This window comes from Bidens hawaiensis, unplaced genomic scaffold, assembly GCF_021521415.1.
Source record: "Bidens hawaiensis isolate Kalapana, Puna unplaced genomic scaffold, B.hawaiensis_p1.1 tig00017777_1, whole genome shotgun sequence".
Lineage (NCBI taxonomy): Eukaryota > Viridiplantae > Streptophyta > Magnoliopsida > Asterales > Asteraceae > Bidens > Bidens hawaiensis.
The window spans coordinates 160346-179671 of record NW_027492684.1 but is presented as its reverse complement, the minus strand read 5'-3'; the positions used below and the strand labels follow the sequence as shown (position 1 = coordinate 179671).

The 19326-nt window shown below is 32.0% G+C and overlaps 1 protein-coding gene across 1 annotated transcript; it reads right to left on the bottom strand.

The window, feature by feature from the left end:
• Nucleotides 1-3797: 3797 nt before the first annotated feature.
• Nucleotides 3798-11725, bottom strand: LOC143554659 (uncharacterized). The gene is made up of 8 exons (XM_077044369.1): nt 11578-11725; nt 10530-10968; nt 9503-10413; nt 8134-9348; nt 7628-8041; nt 6707-7275; nt 4528-4641; nt 3798-3875 (listed from the first exon to the last, which is right to left on the bottom strand). The coding sequence occupies exons 1-8, from the start codon at nt 11723-11725 to the stop codon at nt 3798-3800; spliced, it is 3888 nt and encodes a 1295-aa protein (XP_076900484.1).
• Nucleotides 11726-19326: the final 7601 nt, after the last annotated feature.

Sequence of the window (19326 nt, the reverse complement as noted above, 5' to 3'; positions counted from 1 at the left end):
CTTCTTGCAACAATCAGGGTTTAAACCGTCCCTTTGTCGACACACCCTTGGGTATATGTCGCATTGGTAGAACGGGTTTAGGGCAATAAGTTGAGTAGTAGAGTTTATATGAGGGTTAACATAAGTTTTGTCATTAGGCAAAGATGCATAAAGTGGGGCCATAATAAGTGAAAAAGTTAAGAGGGCTAATAGCAAGCCCATGGTTAATTTGGCTACTTGGTGTTGTAAGGGAATATGACCTTTTCTTATTTATAGAGGTGAAAAAGAAAAGCTTGATATGCAAGGCATGTTTCCTAATAGGGATTCATGCATATATTCAGTCTGTATGAAGTAGTCTTGGCTAGTTGCAAACTTGCAATACATAAATAAATTAAATAAAGAAGTTGAATCTGAGGGTGTGGTGGTTATAATCCCCATCATGTCATGAAAGCTTGTAACTTTGAGTTCCAATCAAGAACTCAGATTTTGGATGATACATTCGTATCAGATGTTAAGCGAGGGAATCTATATACTTGTCTTTTACATCAACAATATTACTCTCCGTTTTCATTTATTCATGGAATATTGGATTTTAATAATCCCTATTAAATGGTATTTGCCGATAACAATCGCTATTCATTTTATCGCCACTGGCTGTCCCAAATTTAAAAAAGTTGGCCGCCAACGGTCCTCTGTTAAATATGACTTAACGGCGTTATAGTTTTTTCTGAATTTCAGACCAATGTTTTAGGATTTCTGATCGTTAGGAGGATACGAGTCGATTGATGTAAAACTTAGTTCGAAACAGTGCTTCAAAATGACGAAACAATGCTTCAATTCGGTGTTTGAAATTACAATCAACCAAAATTTAAGTCGTTTGGATCATTGTTTGGAACTGATTTTTATATCATTCGACTCGTATCTTCCTTCCGATTAATAGCCCTAAAAAGTTAGTTTGAAATTCGGAAAAAAGTATAACATCGTTAATTCTTTTTTAACGGAGGACCATTGGGGGCCAACATTTTTGAATTTGGGACCACCAGTGGCGATAAAATGAATAGAGATTATTATTGGCCAATATCATTCAATAGGGATTATTAAAATCTAATATTCCTTTATTTATTTATTTTGCGAGAATATGTAACAAAATATTTTTCTTTAATTTAAAAGTTAAAAAATATTTAAATTTGACCCAAAAAAAAGTATAAATAAATTTCATTTATATATAAAACCTACATATTGATAAGTCTATGAATAAATTATATTAAATACAAATGAATGATGGCATGTGTAGGCTATATTAATTAATACATAAAAATTTGTATAAGTTATATCACATGTGTAACACATGTAGTAAATTAAAAAAAAATTAGAAAGTATATGAAACAAATTAGTTTGATGATTTTATGTATATAATATGCATTGAGTATCCCAGAAACCACGGAGCGCCTCTTAGCTAGATGTGTTCAAAGTCGGATATCCGGACTTTTAAATATTTGAACTTCGGATATTCAGACCATTCGGATAGTAGATTTCACTATCCGAATACGATCCGAGTTTGAATATTCTAAATTTCGGATATCCAAAATATCCAAACAATAATTATAGAAATAATTTAAAAACTACTTTTAAAAATATTTCAGATATCTGAAAAATTGTTTAGAAAGTTCAGATAGGTTTTATAATATTGAATAAATACTGACTCCTAATTTTAGTTATTCTTAGTTTTTTCCAAAATCACCTCTCATTATTAGAATGCACACTTTCCTTAAAAGATCGACTATCATGAAATAACTAGGTTCTAAAATCTTTGGGTTATGTTTTTTTTTTAACGGCGAATAATATTACGTGTAAACCTATCGTTTTGGGGTTATGTCTATGGTCAATTTCTCGATTGTCATTAGACCGTAACCCATGATGTGTGAGAATCCGGGAATCGAATGGAATCTGTAAACTCTCGCCCCTTGCCGGGTTCGATCATGGGATTAAAACCATGATAACATGATTCATCCATTCATCCATGCGTCCTTCGAAGCGGCTCAAATAGAAATCAAACATGCGTCTCCACTTTAAGAGGGCAGACCTCTTACCACTGGACCGACTACTCTGGACCTTGAACATCTATATACACGGACGATGGTATAAAAATAAGTTCATAATTAGGGTAAAAATAATTGAAACAAAGTTGGTGAATCACACATTCTATCAGCCAAAAATGTCTGACACGTCATTCCTCTCATTCATTCAACCCAATAAAGTCGGTTCGTGAACATCTACTGTATCTCGGGTTCTCGTCATGTTTTAGAGGCAAGCTAGCTCGTTAATTATCTCATAGGAAGTGACATCATGACTCCATTCATATAGCCAGGGAGATAGATATATAAAGAATGCATGTTTCTACAGCTAAAAGACCCACCCCAACATAATATGTGTACGTTACACGCCCACTAGGAATTTAAGCCAATCACAAAGCTGCAACATGTTTGAAATATCAAGTGCCATCAAGATTGCCTACGTACGTAATACATATTTTCTTCTAAGGAAATGTGTATACATTAGTTGCTAACATTTTGTTGTATGCTTAGTTAGTTTATAATCTCTTTATTTACATGTATAAAAAGGATTATAAAAAGGCAAAAGGAAATGAAACGAGCTAAAAGTATATGAAGAATCTCAAAAGTAAGGAATGTTTCACACGCTACAAATAAAAAGTCATTTAATGGCACACAAAAAGTGTCACAAGAACCCAAAAAGGTGCCACTATAGAACCTTGTTGGAATGAGTAACACACAAAAAAGTGTCACTAGAAGTGCCACCACTAAAGCCTTTTAGTGGCACTTTTTTCGTCTGCCACTACAAACTTTTCGCTTTTAGTGACACTTTTTTTCGTATGCCATTAAAAAATTTAGACTTTTAGTGACATTTTTTTTGTTTGCCACTACAAACCTTCAAACCTTTAGTGTCACTTTTTTCTGTCTGCCACTAGAAACTTTTGGACTTTTTGTGCCACTAGAAACCTTTTTTAATGCCACTTTTCTTTTGTCACTGTAGACTATAAGTGACTTCTCATGTCTACCACTACAAATTTTGGACTTAGTGACTTTTTTTCTAATGCCATTAAAATCTTTTTGAATATGGAAATCAAAATATCTTCATCAATCACATTCCCAACATATACCAAACATCTAATAACTCTCAAATCCAAACAATATCAAACATATAAAAGAAAAGTAACAAATATTTGGATAAAAACTGAAAACTTCACCACGCTCATTAACACTTTTCACTATCTTCAATCTTCTTGCGATGTTCCTAATAAGAAAAATAAGAACTTTTCATTATATATACAATATGGACACTAACTTGTGTTGCCGGCATAATTATTAACCTAAAACCGATAATAATCTATCGAAATCAACCATATCAACACTAGCCTTTTTTAGAGGAAAACAAAACAAGCCGAGCCGCTAGTAAGATACTCGAGATCGGCTACCAAAAACGGTCAAGCTTGAAAAACTACTAACGAGCCAAGCTCGAGCTTTAGAAATAGAGATCGAAATGAGTCAAGCTTGAGCTATGTTTATGTTAAAGATATACTGATTTCTCATACCTTTGCTTCATCCAATGGAACGAGCTGCTCGTTACTGTCAGCTTAAACGATTTCAGCAGCTCCTTATGGATGAACATGAACTTCAGAATCAAACTGAAAATAAAATTACCAAAAAGGTAATATTTCAAGTGAATCATGTAACAAATTATAAATATGGGAATGAAATATATTAAAGGCTGTGAATTACTCGTCTCTCTGCTACTCCGCATCATTTCTTCTCTAAGCTAAATGGAAATGCATGGATAATTGTAGACTTTGATCTGACTGTTTCAAAATTCATTCCAAGCTGCATATAAGCCAAAATGATAAGGTGTCATACTATCATATTATAATATATATATAAAAGATGAAAATATGTAAAAAATGTATGAAGAAGCAACTAACATTTAGCCCCTATTGAAGAATGGACTTCTCTGTTGGTGATCCAAAAACCTCAACATCATTGCTACCCTATTAAACATCAACAATGGCAAAGTGAATTTTGTCTCTCTCTAATTGATTTGAAGATCACTACAGTATGAAAAAATATAAAAATTAATTAATAAATAGTAAACGAACCGAGCCGAGCTTAAAAAACTACTAGCGAGCCAAGCTCGAGCTTTAGAAATAGAGATCGAAACGAGCCAAGCTTTGTGTATGTTAAACAAGCCGAGCTCAAGCCTAGTCTAGTACGGGATCGGCTTGCTCGTTTGCACCCCTGGCGTTGTTAGCCTATGTTCGGTAATTAATCAGTTTCGATTAACTAGTTTCTATGTGAAAAATCCCAAACCGGTTCCTAATCATTGGTTATAATTGGAATGTAACCGGTTTCACCAAGACCGGTTATTAACCAGTTTCGGGTCAATTTCAGTTTCGGCCCATTTAACATGCATATTAAATAAGAAACAAAACAAAATATGGGATACTTTGGGGCGATTAAGTGTCTCAACTGCACTTACCAAGGATATAGCAGCATGAAAAATTTGAAGTACATCAATAACAGCAAGAATGATTTTTATCTGCATAAAAAGACACCAAATGAACCCTTTGTCAACAACAGAAAAATGTAAAGACTGCAATTTAAAAGGGATAACCAATATTAATATTATATCTTTAAGCTAACTAAGAAGGTCATATATAATATACATTACTAATTCATTTGTTATATTTATGAGATGTGAACCGCATCCAGTTGAAGCATACGCTTCTTTACATTTGGTTACCCTAAGTGTTGAAATACGTCGAGACAATGGTCGTTGTAGGAACCTAAAAAATCTTGGAAGACGAATACAGCATTCATATAAATTATTATGAAACATAAATATTGAAATTAAGTTAGCATAGACTGATGCTGAAATGGGATTGCAAATAAGTTATACAAAAAGGTTGATTACTTAATAAACAATAGCATCACTTTAATTTTATCCTCAACATTAACCAAACCATATCAATAGCACACGTAAGTAATTCAAACAAATCCCACCAAACCTATAATATACAACCTATTTAAATTCAAAAATGAAAGTAAATATCCACTTTTTAAAATCCTAAAAACCAACTCACCAGATAGTTCATTAGACATCATTGATAAAAAAAATTGAACTTTAATAACATCATTGATCCATTCAATTATAACGAACAAGAAAGACGTAACCTAGACCAACAACGGTCGCTGTTTAGGAATGTTAGTCACAAAATTGTGGTGTCGATCTCTATCATGATTGAATCAAATTAGACATGAACTAAATAAAACAGGTGAGCACAATCGACAATTACATGCTAATCACTAACTTGGCATCAATTGGAGGATAGTAGAACCGATGGAAGACGAAAGGGATAGAGGTAGGACTGACAGGTTGCGGAAGATTCAAGCACCACGGAGAAATTTCTAGCCCAAATCGATTGCCATTTCACTCTAAGTCTAGCAAATCGAATCCGACTTGGTTGTGCCCTAACTCTAAGACGTATTCGAACAAATAAAATTGTATAAATCTAACAAAAAGGGAATATAGTGAAACAAAATTAGGTCACAGAAACGAGCAGAGCTTAACAATAATTTGCATCAAATCATCAAATTCAGATGGAATAAAATAGAATTCAAATCAAATGTCATCATACATATACAATAGAGCCGCAAATAATCACAAACGAAGCTTCTAATCAGATCCACACAACCAGAAATAAAAACATACAGATATGAGCATAAGCAATGATTCATATCAACTATCAAGTTAATGAACAAATAATCTAACATCAATTAGCAACTCAAGTACCAATTCATCTTGAATTAACTGATAATCGAACATTAATTCACAATTAGAGTAGAGGAGGAAGCACACGAACCTGTACAAAATGAAAAAAATAGGGAAAATGGAGGTTGCTAGGGTTTTAGACGAAGAAGAAGAAGAAGAAGAAGATAGATGAATAATAGTGATTGATGAAGCTTCGAGATCGTAATATAATGAATCATAGCTTTAACTCGCAATCAAGCTTCGTCCAGTTTGCAATCAGAGAACGAATTTGTGATTTAGGATCGATTTTGGGTTTAAAAGCGTGTTAAAGCTGGGGTTCTTCACAAATATGTAGCTTGGGTTAAGTGCTTTGTTTTTTAAAATTTGCTAGGTTATTGACCCGTGGGCGCCACGGGTTGAAATAATTAAATCTTGTAACATAAAACGATAATTTTAAAGTCAAAAACAAAAATCATACATACATATTGCCACGATAATAGAATATACAATTGTTAATAACTTTCCAAGAAAAATAAAACGATATTTACAATCACTCCATGGATAAAAAATAAAAACTTCATATATTATTAAACAGTTCCTTATAAACCACATTTGAAGTTTGATTTGTAACTTTACCCTCCTTGTCTAAAATAAGCATTTTAACTCCGGCTCTACTCTTCACTCTGGATAAAGCCACATATAACTGACCATGTGTAAACACCGGATGTCGAAGATATATTCCAACTCTTGCTAGGGATTGGCCTTGACTTTTGTTAATTGTCATTGCAAAACAAACCGCTATAGGAAACTGTCTTCTTTTCAACTTGATTGGCAATTTTTTATCTGTAGGAGTTAGTGTACTTCGAGTTAAGTAAGTGCGATGACCAATGTTTGTACCCGAAATGACCTTTACTTCGATAAAACGCCTACCGCATTGAATAATCTGTAATCTTGTTCCGTTGCATAAACCGTTTTTCTGATCAATATTTCTTAGCAACATTACTGGGACACCAACTTTTACAACCAATTTATGATTAGGCATACCAGAAAGCTTCAAACCATTTAGAAAATCCGGTGAGTGCAATGCTTGATCGAAACCAGGCCCTACAGTTTCAGAGTTGTCAATACTATCCGAACTTAGATATTCAACTTCTTCTCCCGGAAGGAAAGTTAAAAATCTGTCATTAATATCTTGGACAACCTCGTTTAAGGGTGCAAGTATGGCCCTTTCTTGGAAATAAGAAATATCATTAAAATTATCCAATAATGCAGGATAAACAAAATCAATAAGTTCTGAAAGTGGATCAGCAGAATCACCGATCAAAAGATCATTTGGTATTTCTATAACTGAATTACCATCATTGTCACCACCAAGTGTACCTTCACCAACTTCCAACAACCAATTTGCGAACTGGGAGGCCTCTTCAAAATCGGATGGGTTACACCCCCGACAGTTAACCTCATGTTTTTGGTTAACTTCAGAACTTTACAATTGGACCACAAATGGGACGAACAAAGTGACGCATTAACAATATCACTACGTGATCCATTTTGTATTACGGGTAGTATTTGACGAAAGTCACCCCCAAAAACAACAACTTTCCCCCCAAATGGCTTTCGAGTACTATCACGGTTAACACCTTTTATAACATCTTTGAGACTCCTATCCAAAGCTTCAAAGCATGCTTATGTATCATAGGAGCCTCGTCCCAGATAATCAGATCAGTTTGCTTAATTAAGTTGCAAACATCTGGATTTTTTTTTATTGAACAGGTAGAATCCTCAGTTAGATTTATAGGAATTAGAAATCTAGAGTGAGCGGTTCTACCTCCTTCAAGTAACAAAGATGCTATACCGCTTGAAGCCACACTTAAAACGATTTTTGATTTCGATCGTTTGGAAGCAGATAAAGTCTTCCATAAAAATGTTTTTCCCGTGCCTCCATATCCATAAACAAAGAAAACACCACCATTTTTTGCATCTACTGCTTCCATTATCTCGTTAAACACACTGCATTGCTCATCTATTAACGAACTATAAAGTCGTTCAAACTCACCCGTCATATGATGTGTATCATACGCAAGTTCTTCGTTCATAAAACGATTTATTGATGCGGAAATTGAATCATCATCAGGGAAAGGCATGGTGGGAAAACAACGCAAACTACAATTGTTTCGCAACAGGAAGTTTTGAATTTCAAGTAGAGCGAGGTTCTTTAGTTGGGCTTCTGAAAGTACCAAATCTGTAGGCAATAAAAAAATTGTTAAACAATTAGGTTTTTTATAAACATATTTGTGATAAATCTATAAAAAATAAAAGAAAAACATTTGATACCTTTATTTTTCTGCTCTTTTTGTTGTTTATATAGAATGCCATCAATTAAAAACTTCCAACTCTTTTCCCAAACATCGTCCGGCCGAGATAAACTATATGTGATTAACATTGTTGCAAATAAACTGCGTAAGTAGTAACCACTTGTAGTATGACTTGCTTCTTCAATAGCTTCTATATACTCGTTGTCATCATCTAGAATCCCTCTTTTATAACATGCATCTCTATACGTAGCACACACTTCACCATCAACCTTACGAATATCTTCAAAGCATTTAGGACCTTTAACCTTATTTAACAAAATTCTTAAAAAGTATGCTTCATTAAAGGCGGGTGGAACATGATGAATTCGACCGATGGAAAAACCACGTTTACGAAGCTCCCAAACCCTTGCGTCTTGTTTCCAAACAAATTTTGTTGGAAACTCTGCGTAAGTTAGGGTTTGTGCAAGATCATATTTCTGGTTACACTCCATCCAACCAGTGAATCTTGACGAACCAACAGTGGGTTTGTTTAAAACGTCTTCAACATCATCATCATCTGCAAACACAACTGTCTGTTGACCGGGTAAATGAAACGGAAGTCGAGTAACTGAAGGAAATCTATAATGCACATCAAAAGCAAATATTCTCCATGCCGTCTCACATGCAGACAGAAATCTGCAATCATAAAATGCCTTAACTTCGTCTACATTTTCATCTTGATTAGCAGCATTGTTTTGTACAAGGGATATAGTTGCACGATCGGGACCTTTATTAATGTACTTAAATAAATACTTTATCGAACCTTCTTGATTACACCATTCAACGTTGATATGGGCTTGATATTTTTTTAACAGTTTCTTGTTATAAGGAACAACATGTCTGTTGTCTAAATTTACCCCAGACTTAACAACAACATTACCCAAGTCTCTTCTTCGATAAACAGGAAAGCCATTAGAATCAATGGACGTTTCGTTTTGAAGTTTCTTTGGGAAATTTTTTGAGCATTCGTTATCCACCATGCAAGTGCATTGAGGGTGAGTAACACCACATGGACCATGCATCATGTGGTCGCTTACAAGCGAATACAACTCCGGATCTTCATTCTTATCTGGAATTTCTGCAGAGATAAAGTTGTCTATACACTCCGGATTATGAATTTTGTGCTCAGAATGCAAAAAAAGGCAAATGTGTGCATGGGGTAATCCACATTTATGAAATTCAATTGTGTACACACCTGCATGATATAAGTAGTTGTGAATTAGATAACTTATTTAAAAAAAAGATAACATATGTTAAAATTAATTGTTTTGATAGCTTAATTTTGATAATTATAATCAACAATATCTTAAAAAACCAATGTTATTATGAACTACAAAAATAAAACATACCAGCTTGAAGCTTCCCAAACAAAGCTTTATCCTTCAGATCTTTCATCAATGAATCAAGCTTCATTTTAAATACCCGACATAATATATCGGGCCTGTCTTCGGACTTTCGATTTTTATTTCGTAAAAATCGTTTGATTTCCAGCCAATTCGGGTTGCATGTTATGGTTATAAAGAAATCGGGATAACCAAACCATCTACATATAGTCATTGCATCAAGGTGAGCACCTTCGGTAAATGAAGAAGGTAAAATAATACGTTGGCCAGCAGAGGAAACGTCAGATGTTCCAGCCGAATGTAGATTTCTTAGGTTTTCATAAGTTTCAGACCTAAGATTTTTTTGTTGTGTGCGTACATAATGCAACCTTTGAGTCTCTATCATCGTGTACGAATCTACAAACAGCTGCTGAGTCAGTCTTCTGCCATTTAAAGTTAGCGGGTAGCTGTCTGGCCTATCTTGAAATCTGCACGCCCAAAATTCACGCATAGTGCACTTCTTGCGTTTGTTTTTTGTCGAACTTCGAACATCACGATGCAGTATGTCAATACTATAACCATCGTCACCATATAGGAAAAAAATAGGATACTGAAAAGGAACATATGACGGATGCAATTCACTAATACGTTTCAAAGATCCACTTTGAGTTGCGACAATAATATCTCTTTTATCAACTGCATCACCAATATCACCAACGATCAATGCTGCAACTTCAGAAGTTGTTGGGAGGTTGTACGTCCTTGCGTCTCCTTTGCGTGTTCCAATTATTCTCAACTTTAAATCCAAATTTGGGTTTTGTTGAAAACAATCCCTTGCAATCCGATAACTTTTAACCAACGGATTATGAGAATCCAACATGTCCTTGAGGAAGCAAATAATTTGGTTGTCCAACAATTTATCAGTTGAATCTGTTTCCCTACATAAAAACATGGACAGGGCAAAAAATCAAATTACGTCTAATTAAAAAAATATCATTTTTTATACAAATATGAATGTAATAATTAAAACAATTAAAAGAGTTAAGTGACGTACCGAAATATGTCTCGTTTATTTGATATTTCATTTTCAGTATCGTAAATGTATAGTTGAGAGAACCGTGGTTTGGCGTCAGGCATTGGAAGAAGACTTCCCAACGAATGATAATTCTCTCCACCAAGTCTAAAAGTATATGGAGCGTCTCCTCGATTAATAGAATTATCAATCTTCCCACCAAGAGACGTAAAAGAAAACATGGAATTATATCGTCTAATGTTTTGAAGAAAATACTTGCTGGTACTATCATGACCAAGGAACAAATTCATATAACTCATTGGTGGAGGCTTGATGTCCGGAAGTTGCACATCACCGGTACTACAACAGAGTGAGTAACTTGTGACACCGTTGTTTGTTTTTCCTTTGTTGGTCTCTAAATCCCATAATAATGCTTTGCAAACTCCACACATGACATTTTGATCTCCATGATCTAAATAATCTGTTGAAAATAGAATATGACGTGAATAAAAAACAACTTTGATGAATTATATATATATATTAACTATGAATAACGTAGTTGGAGATATTTTGTTAGTTAAACCATCACTTATAAAAAAATACCTTCCTAAGAAATCAATAATTACGCATACATGGTTGAAATTATTTAATATATAAATGCAAAAGTTAATAATGGCTGAAATTATATATTAATAATGTATAAAAGTCTAAAGCAAAGTATATAAATTACATTAATAAAAAAATTATACAATAACCAATAAACTATTCATATCATATGTTTTCTTTACTTCACATATGTATATATATTAATAGTTTACCACAAAATTGAAAACGTTATTTTGATTGGTTCTTGTTAAATAACACTATGTCTTATTTAACATATGTATATATATATATATGAATAGTTTCCAAAAACATTAACTTTAAACAGTAGGGAATAACAGAATGAATCCAAAAAAGTACAACACGAATACATATAATTCAATGAAATATGATCTCCAGTTAAATTATAAATTCAATGAAATATGTTACAAAAGTTAAATTATAAATATAGTAGCTAACAAAACCAAATGTAATTGAATTCACGTACCTGAAGATATCGATTTGCAAGGATTGATAGACTCGTTTTCACCGTTAAGCGTATCAAATTGATCTAAGTTTGGCATGGGTATGGGATGATCAACATTAAAGCTTCTGCGAGACGCACGATGCGTTGATGAGGATTGACCAAACAACATTGTAGATGAGGAAGAACATCCATGCCTTAATATATTAGATGAAGAAGTAAAATGGTGGTTGGTAATATTAGACAGTGGTGTCAAACGATAAGTAGATGTCACATTCACACCTAAAATATAAAATTGGTTGTTAATATACAAAGAAACTACAACATCATATATAAATATTTAAATTCATAAATAACATGTGTTAAAAAAACAATTGTAAAACATTATTAAAAAAGAAGATAATGTTGATATTATTAAAGAAGAGGAAACGATAACAATTGTAAAACATTATTAAAAAAGGATCTCCATGATTTGGAAGAGTTAATTACCTGTTTAGTGTTTGGAAGTTCGAAGAAGAAGAAGACGATCGGTTTTTGGCTGTGTGATATTAATGAAGATATTATATATATATGTGTTTATTATATTTAGATGTTAATATTATTATTATAGTAAGCTTCCAGAATATTTACTTGGAAGTAAATATTTAAAAATCCATTAGAAATTTATATTGTATCCTTATTTTTAGAATAGTATATTTATATTTGAAAAATAATTGTGGGTAGTTAATTTCTTTTGTTAAGAATAAACTTGATTTGTTATCAAACCAAATAATGACTAAATCTGTCGTAATATTAATGTTAATACGTTCTAAAAATATATAAATCAAAAATTAACCGTGTTTTTAGTTATATGTGCTTGTTATATAATTATTAACGGGTTTCCTCATAAACTCTAAAATTGTAATTAATGGACGAATGTTAAATATAGTTGATGATTTATGGTAATAAGTAACTAATTCCTTTAAACTTTTAATAGATACATTATATTTTCAAATTTAAGAAGATTGTTTAAATCTATACATTTATTGATTAATATGGTCAACTGTTAACTAATTATATGTCAACATTAGTAAAAATCTAACATTCTAAATTTATTCATGAATTTATTACTTATTTGAGTGATTGTTACTATATAATTATATGTAACTCTGGAAATAAATAAGTAGTTTATATTTGCTCATGATCTAATTAGTTAAATAAGGAAGATTTTAAGTTTGTTACTATAATTTATTTAACAAAAACACGAAAAGTAAAAGTTAACAAAAATGAATTATTTAATTCAACCAACATAAATAATATAGAAAATAAAATAACTTACTGATATAATTTTTTAACAACCTTAAAAAGATAATAGATAATCCTACTATAAAATAACACTCAACATAAGGAAAACATAAGTTCAAAGATATCCATATAAAATTCAAGCAACATAAATAAAACCCAAATCACAATGTCAAATAAACAAACATAAAAACCAAAAACATCCATAGTCAAACCATTAAAAAAGACAAACGATGCATGCAATAAGCTGCGTTTATTATTAAGTTGCGCCTTCGTCCATTTTAAATATCCACGTCATCAACATTAGCATCAACAACTGGTTGTTCATCAACCTTCGTCTTGGTTGCAGACATACCGGTGTCATCCTGACCATCATAAGTATCATCCAACTTCCGCTTGAGTTTTACGTCAACCTCTGGTAAAGAAATAGCCTTCCCATCAAGAGATGAAAGACGATTCGGAATTACGTCTTCAGAGTTTGAAATAGGAGTGAAGTGGTCGGACGAAGGTGTCAACAACTCCTACGAATCAGTTTATCATTCATGTTTTTAGTATAAACATTTAGATTTATAAAGTTTTGGATTATTAAAAAAACGGATTAATAATCCAACTGTTACATTTTCGGTTGATTTCAGGTTAGAGGATGATCCAACTGTTAAAGACTGATTGTCATTAGGCTGCATATGAAGTTAAATTGAATTATATTTAAAATTAAATAAATACACAGTTTGTTAATGTACATTAAAACATTATTTTTAAAAACGGAAACAATAATCATACCTGACCATGAGCAAGCTGTTTATCAAGATCATTAAGAACGTCCTGGTCATCGGTTAACTTGGTGACACCGTAGACGTCATATGAGTTCCTGATGTTGTAGTCACTAACCTCAACAATGAAAGCAAATTTCTTTTCTAATATAGTGTTGAGTTCTTCAGGAAACGTGTGCATCGGATCAACCTTCAAAATAACAATTAAGAAAATGAACATAATAAAAAATCATTTAATGAAGTTCTAAAATGTAAAAAAAGAAAAGTCAACGATTTGAAAATCAAGTTAAATAGGATAAAAGCTGTTTGCGTTTTATTTTATGTTTATAAGATATTAAAAAATTCCGGTTTTAAAACAATGAAAAAAAAGAACATAATAATATGAAAACTAATAGATTGAACTGAATAGTGTAAATGACACAAATAAACATATTGTATGGGAGAATGGTACAAATGTCATACCTCAACATCAGTGATAACAAATTCATCAGCAGGCTTATTGAACAACACTCTCGCATCCCTATCAAACAACGTAAGAGAAACAACACCGGTCGTATCTTGTACACGAATTGGAATTCGGAGTCTGTAAAATAAAGGGGACTTATTTTAAAAATTATTGTAAAACACCAGTTTAATTTAATATTATTAAATGAAAAAGTAATAATATTATATATTTTAAATTTATAAAATAGTACCTCGGTCCAGCGGTTACACCTTGAGAATTACAACTGGAATTCTTACATTCATAAACCTTCACTCCATCAACAAAAGTAGAAGTAACCTTACGACTACAACGTTTACATCCATTATAGTACCATTCCTTGTTACCCAATATATACTTATCGGTACCAATTATGACGACGTTTTTAGCCTATAATAATAACATGGTGAACTTATTAGTAAAATTTAACTCAACATGAGTATTTACAAACCAAATGGTTACATACCTCCAAAATGGTACAAAGATCACTGATTGAATAGAACGGATACTTCTTCAAAAATTCATCCTTAACAGTTAGCAGCTTAGATGAACCAACCGGTTTAGGTACTTCGACATTGACTTTCGAGGATATTTCAAGCAACCTATTATTTCAAAAAAATAAGTCATAAGGTGTTTAAAATAAACAATAATGTATACGTGTAATAAAATAAAATTATAATTAAATAGTTATAATACATTACCGTTTCTTATAATCAATCACTTCATACAAGTAATCATTGATCATCAACCTTGACACTTGGTTACCATAAGAGTTTTGAACATAAACATTTTCTGCCAAAATCATATAAACGTATGTAAAGTTAGAATTATTAACTATAAAGAATTTTAAGGATTAGAAATAAAATACTCAATGTATAATGATACCTCCATAGTACTTGACTCGTGCGAATTGGAGGACGATAATGAGATACTCCTCATTCGGGTTGTCAGAAACATATTTGATAAGTTGTTTAAGATAGTCATCCCATAAGGTGAGATAAATCGTTTTGCCACTGGTTCATCGAAAAGTAGAAGTTAACAAAAATGAATTATTTAATTATACATGATAATATATAAATTATTTACAAAACCTCAAATCAGCAAATTCCATGGTTCTTCGATTCTGGTGTTGTGCCTCTCGGAAGAATGAGTTTTTATTGTCAAAAAACTTACTGACATGACCGATTACATCTGAGAAATAATTTATAATGAGGAATGAAACAGATATTAAACGATCTTATTTAACTGTTGTAATATAATGTATTGAATTTAAAACGAAATTTAATTAAAAGATGCAAAAAAGGATACCTATCGTTCCATTATGAGTTACGTTCTTGGCTTTGATATCATCAAAGGTAGCAAATGACAATCCATAAATGTGACCTTTAAACTCATCACAAATCGAAAGTCGAGTTTCTGACGTGAAACAGAGCTTATGTGGGCTGTCAACTACACGGTATGTTGACAGATTTGCAACAAGGGAAGCTTTTCGCACAATCAATGAGCGATTCTCAGCAAGCCAAACATCATGTTTCGGTATGCAAGGTTTCCTTACATACGCCTGCATTCGATGACCCTGTTACAGTATTAATAAGACAAACATTATTGTATGCATATAATAAGAAAGAAATGAAAAAAATATAAACAATTATTGTATGCATATTTCTCATACCGTCTCATCTTGTAAGATCATTTCGATGGACCAGTCCTCTCCTGGTTTATTGTTGTCCTTCAAACGCCACAGTCTAAATATACGAACCTTCAGTAAGCAATCGTTGTTCGAAACATCCAAAGAGTTGAACATGGTAAAGTTTTTTGCTTCCATCTTGCTGTGTAACAAAAACAAAATCAATGCAAAGATAAAAGAATCGGTAAATAAAATTTACATGAGTGAAAATAAATATTTATATGTATATTCGAAAATGAAAACCTTGAAAATGAAACAAATATGAAACGAAGACAAAGAAAGTGAGAACTGTGTGAATGTCTTCGTTATGGTTACAGTATATATAGACACGGAGTATTTGTTACAAACTTGGAATTATTAACAAAAATAGGAAAGCTCTAAATACGGTTAATTGAAGGAGAATACAATCAGGGATTTATAAAAAATAATCCTAACAATTGCCAAAATTTGATATTATTTGTAGAATGTACAACTTGCCAAAATTTTTAATAATTTGTAGAATGTAAATCTAAATAACATTTAGTAAACTTTTTGAATATATTGATAATAAAAATTCTAATACAAATAAAAATCATAACAACTTGCCAAAATTTGTCATAAGTTGACTAACAATTGAAATTTTGAATTTCAAAAGTTGATATAATTACTTAAATTAACAAATCAGGGATTTATATAAAATAATAAATTCTAATACAAATATTCTAATACAAATAAAAATCATAACAACTTGCCAAAATTTGTCATAAGTTGACTAACAATTAGAAATTTCGAATTTAGTAAAACTCATTTAATATACTATGAATTAATATTTTCTTTGTAACAACTTTCCAAAATATTTAGAAAGTAAATACGGATTTAATTAAAAGGAATAAATAAACAATAATAACTCATAGGTGATTACGAGTTCACAATTTGAAAATTAAGTTGACTAATAATTCAAATTTCGAATTTAAAAAATTGTTAGCTCTTATTAATGATAGTAATCAATAAAAATCAAAACTTAATATTACAAAAAATATAACATGTTATTCAGATCTTCACAATGAAATTACTTACCGGAAAATAAATCCAATTGACGGGACGACAACAATGTCTTTCAGATCTGATTAACAATAACCATGACGCGACGGCAAAGTATCCGAACATCTGATCAAAAATAACCATGGATCTACTGAATAGCCGTGATAAGATCAATGATTATTTCGTTATTATAGCGTCTTAATAGCCGTGATTTTGAAGAAAACGAACTAAAAAATTCGTCGGAGGGACGCATAAATTGATTTCGACGGAGGGACGGTTAAACTGAAGGAAATTATCATAATACGATTGAACTGTAGATACTGGTTAAACTGATGGAAGATACTGGTTAAACTGATGGAAGATAATGGTAGAATGAAGAGAAAGGGGATCCAAGGAAAAAAAATTAATCGTAATATTGTAATTCATTTAAAGTATTTAATTTCATTTAATGTATAAGGAAAATAATATGTTTTTGATTTATTTTAATGATAAGAAAATTAGAGAAGTGAGGGATATTTTTGGAAGGAGAGGCTAACGTCCAATAGGAAGGGGCCATGTGGCACCAAACTCTATTGTTTTAATATATAGTAGGATAGGTTTATTTTGTATTTGTTAAAAAAGGTTTAGATTATATAAAAACATGTATACATTTTTAATAGAACATTTATATATAAACTTATTAAAAAGTTTATAAGTTATTAAAAATATTAACCCCAACATAAAACTTAATTTAAAAAATAAAAAATAAATTTAAAATGAAAATTAAACTCATCCATCCTCGTCCTAACCATGCTTCCACACAAGCATATTCATTAAAAATGGGGAAACTTCTCAAAAATATCTTATTAATGGGAAGAGGTTTTGTTTTCCTTCACATAAAAAAGTTTCTAGAAATTACCTCTATAAACTAGTCTTTGACGACATCTTTGGTTTCAACGCATCTTTCACGACATGTTTGATCTCAACGCGTCTTTCACGACCTGTTTGGCCACAAAACGTGTCTTTTACGACTTGCTAGCCTCCAACACGTCTTTCACGATGTGTTTGGCCTCTTTTGTTTTTATTTATTTAATATTACATTATTATAACTAATTTTACTCATATTTGGTTTTTCTTTTATAACATTTATAATATTTAAAGTTGCATATAATTTTGAATATGCCATTGAGACGTGTTTATTTTTATCCACATGTTATCATAATTTTTTACTTAAAACCAGGCCGTGTCAAATTTATATCGAAATGCTCAATAAATGTTTAATAAAATTTGACCAACACGTAGATAATAATTAGCACGTCTCAACGGTATATTTGGAATGTTATTAAATTTATACATAATAAACAATAAAAAAACAAATATGAGTAAAGTTAATTATAATAATGTAATATTAAATATAACAAAAAAACAATTTAGAGGCCAAACATGTCGTGAAAGACGCGTTGTGGGCAAACATGATGTGCAAGACGCGTTTAGACCAAACATTCGTCAAATACGTGTTTATAAGAGACATTTCCGAAAACGTTTATTTATAAGGACAAAAATTGAATCTCTCTCCATTAATAAGACATTTTGGGAGTTTTCCCTTAAAATCCCTCACACTACACTAGACTGCACAACGTGGCGTGTGTGGGGATGCTTATCCGTAGATACCCCACATCCTTCCAACTCGTTACGAGCGGTCTAGTATATATGCATAGAGATGCATAAAATATCCGGTTCGGATCCGCCCCGGTGTACTTGACCAGGAACTGGTGCTATTTCTACCCGACCCACCGGTACGACCTGGTATATAATTTTTACCTGAAACCGGCCCGAACCCGCCGGAACCAGAAATACCCGATCAAAACCCTACTCTACCCTATCTGAAACCTGAAAAAACCTGTCAAATACCTGACTATGTCAGAACAGGTTCATACCCGACTCGGTTTTGAATTTTGTTGACACCCGATTGTGGTTTCTGAAAATACCCAATTTGTGTACCTCTATGTGTGCATGTATAAAGATACTTGTGTTGTTCAATTATTGACCATGAAAAAGAAAGTAGGAATCTTCTATGATAATATGATCCGCATGCTGCTGTGCTAACTACAGAGCCAGGTGGTGGGTCTTTCAAGCATGTCCGAATCTGATTGGGTTCTAACAGAATCTAATGCCCATGACCTATAGTAAAAATTTTAAAAAACAAATGTTAAAAATGAAAAACCAAAAAACATTCCAGTTGTCTATTTAGTCAATTGTCTAAGATGTACTATAAAATAAAGATTTAAAGTATGGTCATATAATATTATATGGTGTTACTAGGATTTTAATAAAAATTAAGGTTTTTATTTTATGTATTGTTAATAAGAAAGATAAAACACTTATTTCATATTAATTAAATCTTTTTTTATTAAACGGCGAATTTCTTTTAACTTATAAACCAGAGGGGCTTGCCCCAATGGCCAGGAACATGATGGATGACGCGGATGTCCCGGATCCGAATCCTGATTTCAACTGGATTTTACCAGAGCATTAAAACCTGTCGTGCCTTCGGG